Genomic DNA, 13522 nt, shown 5'->3' with positions numbered 1-13522 from the left:
ACCCCCCCCCCCCTACAAGACAGAGTTTTGAACACATTCTTCGCAGAGAGTAACAATGAAAAAGTTTGCAAGCTGGTAAGAGCTGGGAACATTGTTAGCACCCAGTTAGGGCTGGAAAGAAACATATTTGGAGCAAGTTAGAGCAATGAAAAAAATCCTGGAAAATATTAGGGCTTGGAAAATGTTCTTTGCAGAGAGAAACGATGAAACAGCCTGCAAGGTAAGAGCTGGGAAGATGTTAGCAGCTGCTTAGGGCTGAAAAAAAGCTACATTCAAAGACGCACTCAAATTATCAGCCTCTTTTAGAGAGGAAACAGGTGTGTTTTATGCTCCAAAATATATGGCAAGTATCTACAAGGGCAGTGATGTGTATTCATGCCAGATTACAGTACAGTACTTGTTCCAAGAAGATATCCCTATCAGAGCCGTCTTTCCAAATGACATTTCTCCTTTAAAAAATTCTGATAAACTTAAAAACAATCTTTCATGTGGGATATAAAGTGTCGTGTCCGCCCCCCACCTAGGGAAATGAAAGCTTTGGTATATGTAGAAGACTGTATCTTGAATATTCTTTTTTTTTTTAATAATTTTTTAAATTTTTAACAATTTTTATATCACACAACATAAAACAGTGCATAGAGAATTGTGCCCACCACCCCGACACACACACATTCCCCACCACCAAATTGGGGGTGTTTCTTGTATAGTCCACTTAACCCAAGAGCAATATATCTGTTTACATATTATAGAGTGATTCCAATTTATTTCTTGTAGCTTGGTCTCGGATTCTTACTGTATCTTGAATATTCTACACAGCTATAAAGTACCCCTGCCCTCAAGGCAACCAACTCTATAGTACTGGAATTGAGAAATACTGTATGCTATTTTTGTACTTACTGCTAGGTGTTCTAAATTGCATTAATTGCTTCAACATTTACATATGCATGCAATTAGCTATGTGACCATCTGCCTGATTGTTTTTAAAAAAATTGTACTGATGTGGCAGCTGTAATTTGCTTATTGGCATTTAGGACAGAAAATGAAGGGCTGATGTATCCAGAATATTTATACAAAGCAGTGATGCTGTTCTACATGAATTCTAGTGTTTGGTTCATTGTTGACAATGGCACAGACAAACTTATGTCTCATCCTGATTATATAATGAATCATTTTTTAGTTTTGTGCCTTCAAATCAGTGTTACTCCTGGTGATTGTACAAGTCTCTACAATTTTCTTGGCAATGTTTTTAGAAGTGGTTTGACTTCTTCCTGGAGCTGAGAGAGAATCATTAGCTGAAAGTCACAGAATGGGCTTCATACATAAAGTGGAATTAGAGTTGATAGTGTTTTCTAGCCTAGTACCTTAACCATTACAGCAAACTGGCTCTCTAACATTGCACTAAAAACCCAAATTCTTCTTTCTGCTGAACTTTATCTCTGATTATTTCCAGGTAGCTCACTTGGCATCAATTAAAAAATTGGTTAGTCATTAGTTTCTTTGGGGATTTCCCCCTCAAACTTCCCAGTCTACACTACATTCCTGATTCTCCCACTTAGATACAACTCAGACCTCAATCTTTTTAGAGGTTTCTTAGAGTTAAGAACAAAGTCAGCCAGGTGCAATAATTTGCTGAGGCCTTAATAACCACAGCTTTGATATTTTCCAGACTTACAAAGAAGTAAAGAACTTTATAAATATGAATAAAGAGAACTATGTTACAAAAAAATTAAAACACTGTTTTAGCACAATGAAGTCCAATATATCAGAATGAAATAAGGAGCCCAAAGTAGACAAAATGTGTGTGGGGAGGGGAAGAAACCCAGTGGCCAGAATAACTTTCACCTAAACATATCAGATTCATGCCAATATGAATACTGTAAAATATATATGCTACTGAAATCTAAATTGTATCCAAGAATTAAATTTTGCTTATAAATGACCCCTTCAGGACACCCAACTATCTATGTCAGTAAGAAATTAATGCATGTAGAAGTATTTCTTCATCCCATTTCCAAATTACCCAAAATTAAGAACCATGCATCACACTAGCAGACTTCATACTCTTTTAATTTGGGTAAGTTCACACAATCTTTACAAAATATAAGCCATGCACAAAGTTTGCAAAGACGGCATGCTCCAAACCTAGAAAAAGTCATACTTTTGCCAAAGAAGTAAACTATAAATGAAGCAGACAGGTCAATTTCAGAAGGGTTTTAATTAACAATATCCAGCGTTGGCCCTTCAAAGTGAACACTAACAGTATTTCATTATACACTATATGAAGTTGGGCCCATATGAATTATGCAGCTAGGTAATACTTAACTTGAATATACAGTACCTACAGATTCTGCCAAGCCCACAAAGATACCATTACAGTACCTAATTCAGGTCTTTATAAACGTCACGTGTGAAGCCTGCTAGCCTTTTTGGAAATCAATAACAGGCAAGCGAGGGGACTTGTTCACCTTAAAAGAGAAAATGAATGCAACCTACAAAAAGATGAAACAAAATCGTCCCTCGGGCTTAAACTTCATATTTGACGGACAAGTTCTAGTGCTTTCCCTTCTCCACCCTCCCCGTCCTTTTTCTTTTCCCATTACCTTCGCACGGAAAATCAGCACGCGCTTTAAGTTACCCAGCTTCCCAAAATATCCCGATAGACTCTGTCCCCGCGTGTTTCACTCCGCAGGTTCTTCTACTTGGGACTGCCGTGGATGGACTCCTTTCCCCGCCATGATTTACTCCATAGCAGCTCCCGACTTAACTCGACATAATACCCCCCTACCCCTTCAAATCAGAACGAATGAACGAACCGGAGACTCCCTCTTCAATTACGCATGCGCAGACATTCATTCTCTGCTCCCAGTAGAGCGCTGGTGGAGGCGGCTTTCGGCCGCTACCCCACCTCCCTCTTCCCAGCATTCCAAGCGGCGGATATCGAAAAGAGATTGTCTCCAGGTCGGTGTTGGGCTGACTGGGGCGTGTAGTTTGTTTTTTTTTCCTTATGACGTTTTCCCTGGGAAGGGAAATACTTCGCTCCTTAATGTCGAGCTGTCCGTGCTTTTTTTCTGTCCTGTGTGCGCGAGAGTCCCGTTAGTTCCGTTCCCAAAGGAGCGCGGTTCTCCTTATTGCCTACAATTCGTTTTCCTACCCGCGCTAGGTAGTGCTTTGTCCGACTCGGAGCGTTTGTCAACGATTCGTCGAGCAAAGCATTTTGGGATTTGGAGTTTTCTTTGCGGACTGCCCTCTGGGCATTGTAGTCCCGCGGGAGTTTTGACCGGGCGCTCGGTGCAAATTTGGAAGCATATCCGGGCTCTTCTGTAATGTGGGCGAGGGTTGTTTGATCGCGTTGCCTAGCAGCGACCGTCCCCACCTTAAACGACTGCGGAAGTCGCGAGGGAAGACAAAGGAAAGAGGCTGAAGGTGGGAGGAGAGGCGGTGCAAAGTAAGCGAGCCAGCAAAGGGCGGCGCGGGCAGCAGGGAGAGACAGCAGCATTCCCACTTCTAGTCGGGGTTGAGGGAAAGAGGACCAAGTGGACGCTGGGATTATGCCTGGCATCCTCCGCTTTCTGACTGATCCTTTGGGGTACTGAATCATATTTTATTTTATTTTTATTTTATTATTTATTTATTTGTTTGTCAAACATGTATAGGGAAGTAGTAGTAAGGATAAAAGAAGACAGTAGGGCAGGGACGGCAGGCGCAGTGGTGCGCTTATGCACGCTCCTTACAAACTTCTTAAAAATCTTTGGGGAACAAATCCTTCATGGTCGAGTTAGGATGGTTCTTTATGTGCCTAACCTGCAGTTTATGTCATCCAGTCCAGACCTCTGGTGAAATAAAACTTTGCATGATTAGAAGCGCAAATGTTCCAAATACAGGTTACCACAGTTCATTTAGTGACCGTTCAAAGTTACAAGGCATTGGGGGAAAATGACATTTTTCACACAATCTTCCTAGCCGTCCCCATGATTGTGTGATCAACATTCAAGATGCTCTGCAAATAGTTTACACTTATTAATGACCGTTGCAGTGTTCCAAGATCATGCAATCCCCTCTTGCAACCTTTTAACAAGCAAAATCAAGGGGAAGCCAGATTCATTGAACAGCTATGTTAGCAAATTATCAACTGCAGTGATTCACTTAATAACTGGCAAGAAAGTTCATGAAATGAGGAAAAATTCATTTAACAAATGTCTCACTTAACAATAGAATGTTCGAGCTCAGTCTCAAAATGGGTGAGCAGTGTGGTCGGGCAGTAGGAAAAGCAAGTAGGATGCTTGGCTGCATAGCTAGAGGTATAACAAGCAGGAAGAGGGAGATTGTGATCCCCTTATATAGAGCGCTGGTGAGACCACATTTGGAATACTGTGTTCAGTTCTGGAGACCTCACCTACAAAAAGATATTGACAAAATTGAACGGGTCCAAAGACGGGCTACAAGAATGGTGGAAGGTCTTAAGCATAAAACGTATCAGGAAAGACTTAAATGAACTCAATCTGTATAGTCTGGAGGACAGAAGGAACGGGGGACATGATCGAAACATTTAAATATGTTAAAGGGTTAAATAAGGTTCAGGAGGGAAGTGTTTTTAATAGGAAAGTGAACACAAGAACAAGGGGACACAATCTGAAGTTAGTTGGGGAAAAGATCAAAAGCAACACGAGAAAATATTATTTCACTGAAAGAGTGGTAGATCCTTGGAACAAACTTCCAGCAGACGTGGTTGGTAAATCCACAGTAAGTGAATTTAAACATGCCTGGGATAAACATATATCCATTGTAAGATGAAATACAGGAAATAGTATAAGGGCAGACTAGATGGACCATGAGGTCTTTTTCTGCCGTCAGTCTTCTATGTTTCTATGTTTCTATTTGTGGTCATATGTTGAGGACTGCCTGTGCATGTGAAATGACAGCCTGCATGTATTCGGCCTCTGGTGAAACAGTCGCTAATCCACAATGCTTTCAGCATAATGGTCTCTCTCCCCTAGTATAGATAATCCTAAAACAGCAAAATGTTTCCCCCCACCCCCCTGAATGCCCAGCCAGGTTCTTTGGAGAGAAAGAAGCATTGGATGGACAATATCTCCAAAGGAAGAATACCACATCTTGCTAGTGTGATCTCAGGTTTTCCTGCTTGCCTTCTTGCACAAGTGTTGGGATTGATGTTGGTGTTTTGGAGAAAGTGGACCATTCTGAAAAAACATTAAATTTGTGAAGAAAAGGTGAATGACAGAAGCCATATGGAGGAACAGCAAATAAAATAACGTGGAAAAATATTCTTTTAGCTTCTCCATTGCTTATAAAAAATACCTGAAAAGAAACAGGTTTTGAAATTTTGAAACTCATAATCCTGTGAAGTGGAAAATATTGATCCATGTTTTTGCTGTGTCATCCCAAATAATGGTCTTAAAACTTTTATAGAAAGGTAGATTTTTTAAAAAAAATGTTAGGAAATATCTTTCATTGAATGTGTTAAGGTAGAGGCTGGAAAACAGACCTCTTTGGAATGCTTTAAACTGGATTTCTATACTAAACGGTAGGTTGGATTCAATAACCGAACGGATCTATGATTGGAGCTTAAAAGTATGAAATTGCTTTGGTATTTGCTATTCATAATATGGGAACCCAGATGCTGCGATTCAGAGACCAATTTATATTATTATCATGTTAATTATTATTTGTTATTGGTATAATCTATTGTATATTTTACAAAATAAGTTTTAAATAAATGAACAGTCTATGCTTTGTAGACAGAATAGAATGGAATTTTAATATTACATGATGGAAGATCGCACTATTTAAATTGACTTTTTTCATTTTTTTACATTTTAATTGCCATGTAGGCAACACAGGTTATGAGTGCTATATCTTTCTCACATAACAGCATTGTCAGGTGAGATGCCCCTTGGAAGATTGTTATATCAGCAAGTATAATCAAACTGATAACCTCATAGTAGGAGAGAGAATCACAATGTGAATGCTTAGAGAGCCTCTGGGAAAGGAGTTTGAGATCTTCAGCTTTCCACTCTATGTACTTGGCTATCTGCTACATTAACCATGTTTTAGTTCAGTGTATGAACCCTATCTCCAAATTGTGAATCTTTAATTGAGGAAATGAAGAATAAGATAAGGTGAAAAAGAAAAAATAAACTTTCCCTTCTTCAACAAAAACGTGGATCTTACTTCCCAGGATCAAAAAGCTGATTTTTGAATCCTAGAGAGTAGTGTATTTGAAAAGTCCAAAGTATTTTTTCTTAATTAGTATATAACCATGATGGCAAACCTATGGTACGCAGAACAATCTCTCTGGGCATGTCAGCCATCGGTCCTTGCTTTTCTGGGTTCTGGTGTACTCATGTGAGCCGGCCAGCTAGTCTTCGCATGCATGCTAGAAACCAGAGCTACTTTTCTGGTTTCTGGTGCTCCCGCACGCAGTACTCCCCTTTTGGCACTCAGTGTTAAAAAAGTTCACCAACACTGGTATATAGTATTAAAACAATACAGTTGGTTGTATTCCATAAATGTCTTGAAATTGAAGTTTGTCTCACGATATGTAATCTATGTGAAATTAACTGTACAGTATAATGGTTCTCTGTTAAGTCATACGGTGATAATGAGCTCATATTGAAGTATCACTTCTGTGATCTTGGATAGTGGTAGGCAATGTTCCCTCTCATTTTTTTTCGTTGTGGGCGGAAAAGTATAGTGTCTGAGTGGCAGTCCCTTCGGGACTTGGCGGCGTAAAAGTATAAACAAACAAACAAACAAATAAATTTCCATGCCTGAGCGCCTGATTTTTTTTTACAGATGTCACCCAAGACAACTTGTTGTGTAATTATTTGGGACTCGGTGCAAGGGCAGAATAAGGTCCCTTCCCACTATGTTATTCTGTTATTTTATATTTCAATTAATATCATTATCCTCTTATAAATTTATTATTTATTTATTTATTTATTTATTATTTAGATTTGTATGCCGTCATGCCTACTCGTCCTTCTTATACATTCTTCTTAAAAGAAACAAAAAACTCTTATACAACTTTTTCCTAATTAATAGGAAAAAAAATTCCCTTCTTTTTTATTAAAAGAAATTAATAATAAAACAAAACCAAAATCTATTACTATAAAAACTAAAACAACCAGCAAAACCAAAACCACAACAATTAATAAATCCATGCTTTAAAATCTTCATTTCTTAAATATTTATCATAGTATAGTAATCTAATAATACTATGAAAATCTATCTGAACACCAATGCATCAATTAATATATTTCCATATTTACTTTTCTATAATTTTATTCAATATTTCCAAGCTCAATTAATTTTCAGGCACTTAGCATTTATTATTATTAACTTTCATCAATCTTCTACATTTCCAAGTATATTTTAAATTCATAATGCAAAGTCATAAAATCATACAGTACATATCACAAACCTCTTATTTATCCTATGTATCTTCCATTAATTTTACCTATGTAATTCTATGTACAATTCTAATAATAATAATAATAATAATAATAATAATAATAATAATAATAATTTATTAGATTTCTATGCCGATCGGGGTGGCTCACAACAATAATAATAACAGTATACAATGTAACAAATCTAATATTAAGAATTATCTAAAACCCCTCATTTAAAAATTTTACTCCAATTTATAAAAAATTTAATCCAATTTTACGAATTAATACATCCTAACATTAAACAACACCTAAATATATATTTTACCATCATTCCATAGTCAGTCCATATTTAATAATCATCCCTCCTCAATTTTCTACTACTGTCTCATTTATGGGTACCCCTCCCTCTCTCCCCCCTTTTATCTCATTTATTTCATTTCTCCCTCTTCCTCCCTTTTTCTCTCATTCCTTCCCCCTCTAACTTCTCATCTTTTTCCATCCTTGTCTCCCTCCCCCTTCTCTGTGTGTGTGAACTCTTGAACCATTTCCAAAAACAGGCGAGGCCTAGCGGGATTTTCTGTTATTCTTTGGGTGCTTTTTACCATATGCTTTAAATCAAGTCACTTCTCTCTCTTTTTTGTTTCTCTCTTTCCTCAAATTCTCTGCCTCAATCATTTTCTCTTTTCACCCCTTTTTGCTCTCATTTCTCTCTCACTCTCCCTTTCATTTTTGTTTTTCTCTTCCCTCTCCTTTTACTTCTCTCCCCTTCTCTCTCTCATTTGTTTGTTATTCCCCTCCCTCGTTCTTTCCATCATATCTTCTGTCCCCCCCTCTCCTTTCCCCTCTCATCTCTCTGCCTTTGTCTCTGTCTCTCTGGGAAACAGCCAGCAGCCTACCCCACTTCTTCTGAGCTAATCCTCTGGTTTCACGCAGAACTTCTTGGTTTTACAGCCAGTCGAGCCAACCGAGCACGATCAACTCCTCTCCTGTGCTCCCCCAGGCTTTCACCTTCACCTTTTGGGGGGTGGGAAACAAGCTACTGAGCCCACTCCCCCAGCCTGGGCTTTGCTGGGGGCTGGCTTGGAAAGGGAGTCCAAGGTACAGGACCAAGCCGGCTAGAGAGAGATTTCGCAAAAGCAAAAGGCAGAAGTCTTGCTTCTGCAAAATCTCTCTTGGCTGAGCTCTGCCCCCACAGGACTCCCAAGATGTGCCAAGGAGATGCCTTGCCTGGTTCTTCGCAGCAGCAAAATGTTGCCTTCCAGGCAGCTGCACGGGGCCTCTGGGTGGCAGGAACAAGGGGGGAATGCCACCTAAGTTAGCAGAGGCAGCAAAGGCGGAGAGCAGCTGCGGAGGGGGCCTTGGGGCCTGAGGAGAAGGCGGAAGGAGGGCCAGCTGGGGAAGGGAGCCTATTTCTGAAGCCCCCCTACCCCAAGACCCTGCTTCTGGCCCAGCACCAAGGGGGTGGAAGAAGCCCCGCAGACCCCAAATGGTGGAGAGGCGACTCGGCTGAACTTCAGCGGGCGGGCGGGCAAGCAAAGTGGGCTGGAAGTGCCGCTGCCCAGACTCTCTCAGGGGATGGACCTTCAGGCCCCTTCTGTCCCGGGGCTGGAGGGCCATAGAGGCACTGCGGGAGGCACTGGTGAAGTGCTGGCGGACGCGGCAAGAAGGGCAAGATCTTCACTCCTCCTCCCCCCGGGATTTCCTCTCTCTACCCCCCTGATTTTCCCTTATTCCCCTTGTGCAGGGGGGGATGACTCCACTCACCACCTGCTTGTTCCGTTGGTCTGCACCTGATGCCAGCTGTTCATTCTGGCGCCCAGGCCAGGTGGCTCAGGGGACAGCACGGCACTTTCCCCTGGCCCATCCTTAACGCCGAGGCTTTCTTGGCTGCCGGTGAGGACGATGACTACCCCCGCTATGCGCATTGGCCTGCCCCCTCAGCAGGGGTGGCGCGGGGAGGAACCAGACCGCGGCAGGTGGAAGTCATGACTGCACACCCACTGAAAAGTCCGTGGCTAAGATTCCTCGTTGCCTGCGCAGCCACATGACCGTGCAGATTATGGAGGACATTGGTGGTAGGCTGTTACCAGTTTGCACCAGTTCAGGAAAAGTGGTAGCGATGACAGCGGGGGCTCCGCCCATGCACCTGAATATTATCAAAAATTCTCTGCACATGTGCAGAAGCTTCTGCCTCTGCGCCTATGTTCCCGAACCAGTAGCAAAGGGAAGTGAAACCCACTACTGATCTAGAAGATGTTCCTTTTTCATAGTGATCCTGCCCTCTCTCTTCCCTTTGAGATCTGGCAGACTTCTATCCTCTTAATCTTCTGGAAAACCATTAAAAATCTGTTTTTTCCTACAAGTACTGTATTGTGATATCCAGTTGGAGCTAAATGAAACAAAAAAGAGCACTAATAGTGTGTTAATTTTAGTCATGGTGGGGAAAAAAACCCCCAAACCAAAAATAAAATTTACTATTTTTATAATTGATATGCTTGAGAAAACTATCAACATATTCCACACATTGTAAAACTTTCTAGAAAATCAAAGCTGCTTAATGTAAGAGGAGTCTATTTATTTACTCATTTATTCAGGCATGCATTCGATTATGGAATGCTTACTGATATGAAGAAAAAAATGAAAACAGAAGAAAGCGGGAGGGAGGAAGTTGAATAGAATATTCCAACAGAAACTATAGTTTGATAATTTAGAGCTATAGAACATTTCCTATGCTGAGGGTTACAATTACTTGATGACCAGTGTACTGCTGCCTATACTGTATCCCCAAAAAACTAGTAGAGCACTTAAGATGTGAACTAAAAATTTGATTTATATTTAAATTTAACATGATAAGTAACACATATTTGTCTCAAAATAGCACTGTAATTTCAAAGTCTTACACTGCAAGATTAACAGGTTTAAGCATGTTACAAAACCATATGTAATATAATTCGTTATAATTTTATGCAGTTTCTTGTAAATCAAATTGAATTTAATAGTACTAGTTTAGAGAGGAACAAGATAGGCAAACCTAGTTTTCATAGATACAGACATAGAACCAATTTGTGCAATGAAATTTTTGAATTTATGGCCTTCCCAACAAGAGAATTCCAAAATATTAATGATAATTGTTCTGAAATGTTATTTCAGACATTGTAGTTATTGCTTGCATTCATTTACAATCTTCCCCAAACTTATCGTAATCAAATATTTTATTAATATAAAGATTAAAAACAGAATTTGAAAAGGAAATGGTAAAGGAATTCCTTAACCTAATATCAAGTTCAAGGAGTAGAATACATAGAAAAACTGAAATTGGTTCATTTTCAAATGTAAAAGCTGTTTTAAATGCTTTATTATTAATTTTTACAGTAGCTCCCATCTCATCTTATGGAATTCTTAGTGAGTTCATTAAGGAACTATGCCTAGAAAAATAAAGAGAAATATTTTGGGTTCATAATTTTTTTAAAAAATTGGTTTTTAGTCTTAAAATATTTGTTTGACTCCTTGTATTTAGTAACATTTCATTTGAGAACCAGCGTAGTAGTTAAGAGGTTGGACTAGGAAGGGCAAGATGAGGTTCTATTCCACCCTTGATTAATGCAAGCTTAGTGAATGCCTGTGAATCAATAACCGTTCAGACTAAACCTGCCTCACAGAATTTCTTTTAATATGGAAACTCCTGTACTTTTCTTAGATATAATAACTTACTAAATAAAAATACTACAAATGCTATATTAAATATTTATGGTAAATGTAATGTAACGTTTTCAACGTGACTACTTTTTTTCTTTTACAGAAGTAAATGAATATTCAGGATGGCACCTATTTTGGAATGGAAGAAAATTATGAGAGTAGATCCTGATGCTTTGCCTCATCAGGAGGAACTAGCAGATAGTTTGCTTGACACTGTGGCCAAGGTATTTTGTATGATGTTTTCAATATGTCAGTAGTTAAAGGTATTTTAATGTGTACTTCTCAAATATTTATGTTTTATTTATTTTAGGTTGATGGTAATGCTTTGAAAGATGAGACTCCTGCACATTTAATTCAACTTTTTAAAATTTCTCAATCTCTAATGAAGGTCAGTTCTGATATATCGTTAAGATTTCTAAATAGCATCTTTATAAACCTTTATTATACTTCATTTACATATATACAATATATATAATCCTAAATGTATAGCAACCATCAATATTAATAGAGGAAAAATCCTCCCCTCCCTCAAAAATACATCACATGCCACCAAGATGTCACAGTAATTTTGTACTAAAGCACATATGTGCTGGGCTCTATTCCTATACTGATATAGCTTTTGAGGGAACAGCTAGCTCTTCATGGCCCTCCAGAAAGCTTATAGGGCAGGGGCCTTCCAGACCTCAGGGGGAAGGCTGTTCTATAAGATAGATGGTTGTTGTAGAGAAGGCACAGCAGATGATATCGTTTAGTAAAGGGATCTGAATGCACCTGCCTTATCTGATCTCGCGGGATGGACAGAACCACAGGGAAAAGTAGTCCTATGGATAATTTGGCTCTGTGCCATTCAGGGCTTTAAGTGTTATAATAGAATTGTACCTGGCGGATAATATAAATTAATTTCCCAGTAATCTAACATAGACAGTCCTCAGACAGCCCAGAACTATATGTGCCACTGCATCCTGGAGTAGTTGAAGCTCCCAGGTGAGGTCAACACTATCTCTGTATTATAACCTCATTTACAATCAGATTGAAAAGGGTCCTCCTGATCTGCTTTTCTTCAAGAGTCCTTTGAAGCTTGAACTTTCCCTAATAATTTTAAAGTTGGGGACAATAAAATTTGTTCAACCCTGTTAGATCCAAGGATAGCTTTTTGAGAACTGAGTGGCATATTGCTTTCTTTAAGGCAGGCTAACTCATCCCCTCTTGTAAACAGGTGTTAACCTGTATTTATATCCAACTACATGCCATCTCCCAAAAATCTTAACTAGCTAGGAAGAGCATTACACATAGCTCACAACTGCAAGGGCCTTGTGCATTTCCTCAGGACCTGAAAGTCATCCCACATAATGGAGCAAGATTGTGCCCCACTTGCTTCCATGGGACCTGCCCAACAAGAGTGCAATTTAGAACAAATCCAAATAACTTTATCCGACAGAATCTTCTAATAGCCCTCACAGTGGCCATTCAGAGGCACTCCAGACTCTTTATTAACTCCAAAAAGACTGGTTACTCAAAACAAGGCCGCTGGTGGGCTATCTGCAGACATAATAACAAGGTAAGTCCTAATAAAGATGATCACTTGTAGCTTTTTAGACTTACTCTTCTTGACATCCATTGCATTATTTTATCTCTTAGAGCTTCACTATGAATTGGGGTGTGAAGTTTGTGGAATCCATAAAGAGAGAGTCCACATTAGCATGATCCAATCTGAGTTCTTCATCACACATTAATTCCAAGCTGTGACTAAGGACTCAGTTGAACTATGTACTAGAGCTTTGGGAGTAACTCTTGGTTCACTCTGAAAGCTTATGAAATCCATCAGTTGCCCGGACAGGCGAGTTGAATAGGCTCTTCTTCCCTTGCATTATAATCCCATAAGTAAGCATTGGAACAGATTCTGTTTGTGTTTATAATATTCCTAGAATGTCTAAAATATTTACAGGTGTATATCAATAGTTTTGCAGCACTTTAGAAAGATAAAGTAGTAAATGCCTGGTTGGTCGGATTGTAAAAATATGTTCCAAGGCGCCAGAATAGAAGCTTTAGTTCCTAACAACATGGGGATTTTTCTTTTTCTATGGTCTTAGGCGACCCCTGTGAAATGGTCATTCGACCCCCAAAGGGGTCCCGACCCCCAGGTTGAGAACCACTGTTCTAGATAAAAGAGCATAATTACATAAAGCTTATTCTTAGATCGTATATAACTTAATATTAGGGTTTATCTGTAATAAACTAGATTATTTTAAACATTATGTTTCAATCCATGTTTTTATTTTGTTTGCAGCAGTTACTAGTTTTATTTTGCATTTTTTCTAATAGATGAAAAATCAAGAAGTAGAACTGGCTCTAGAAGAAGTTGAAAAAGCTGGAGAAGAGCAAGCTAAATTTGGTAACATTTCTATAGATACCAA

The 13522-nt window shown here is 39.2% G+C and overlaps 2 protein-coding genes across 15 annotated transcripts in view; one reads left to right on the top strand and one right to left on the bottom strand.

Moving 5' to 3' along the window:
- Nucleotides 1-3194, bottom strand: part of TMTC3 (transmembrane O-mannosyltransferase targeting cadherins 3) — a 44180-nt gene extending 40986 nt beyond the window's left edge. The window contains exons 1-2 of one of the 5 annotated variants that reach the window (XM_070755794.1): nt 2814-3194; nt 2380-2465 (exon numbers count right to left, since the gene is read on the bottom strand). The gene's annotated coding sequence lies outside the window, so the exon portion shown is untranslated. Of the gene's footprint in view, nt 1-2379; nt 2466-2600 lie in introns of all 5 variants that reach the window. The other 4 variants (XM_070755793.1, XM_070755795.1, XM_070755792.1 and 1 more) reach the window with 4 other exon arrangements.
- Nucleotides 2865-13522, top strand: part of CEP290 (centrosomal protein 290) — a 75450-nt gene continuing 64792 nt past the window's right edge. For 4 of the 10 annotated variants that reach the window (XM_070755789.1, XM_070755785.1, XM_070755786.1 and 1 more), the window contains exons 1-4: nt 3506-3586; nt 11212-11332; nt 11419-11496; nt 13431-13500. In XM_070755789.1, the coding sequence (XP_070611890.1) occupies nt 11231-11332; nt 11419-11496; nt 13431-13500 (250 nt within the window). In that variant the 5' untranslated portion in view covers nt 3506-3586; nt 11212-11230. The other 6 variants (XM_070755791.1, XM_070755788.1, XM_070755790.1 and 3 more) reach the window with 5 other exon arrangements.

This window comes from Erythrolamprus reginae, chromosome 6 (assembly GCF_031021105.1).
Source record: "Erythrolamprus reginae isolate rEryReg1 chromosome 6, rEryReg1.hap1, whole genome shotgun sequence".
In the NCBI taxonomy this organism is placed as follows: Eukaryota; Metazoa; Chordata; class Lepidosauria; order Squamata; family Dipsadidae; genus Erythrolamprus; species Erythrolamprus reginae.
The sequence above is the reverse complement of the archived record's forward strand: the minus strand, read 5'-3'. Positions and strand labels throughout refer to the sequence as shown.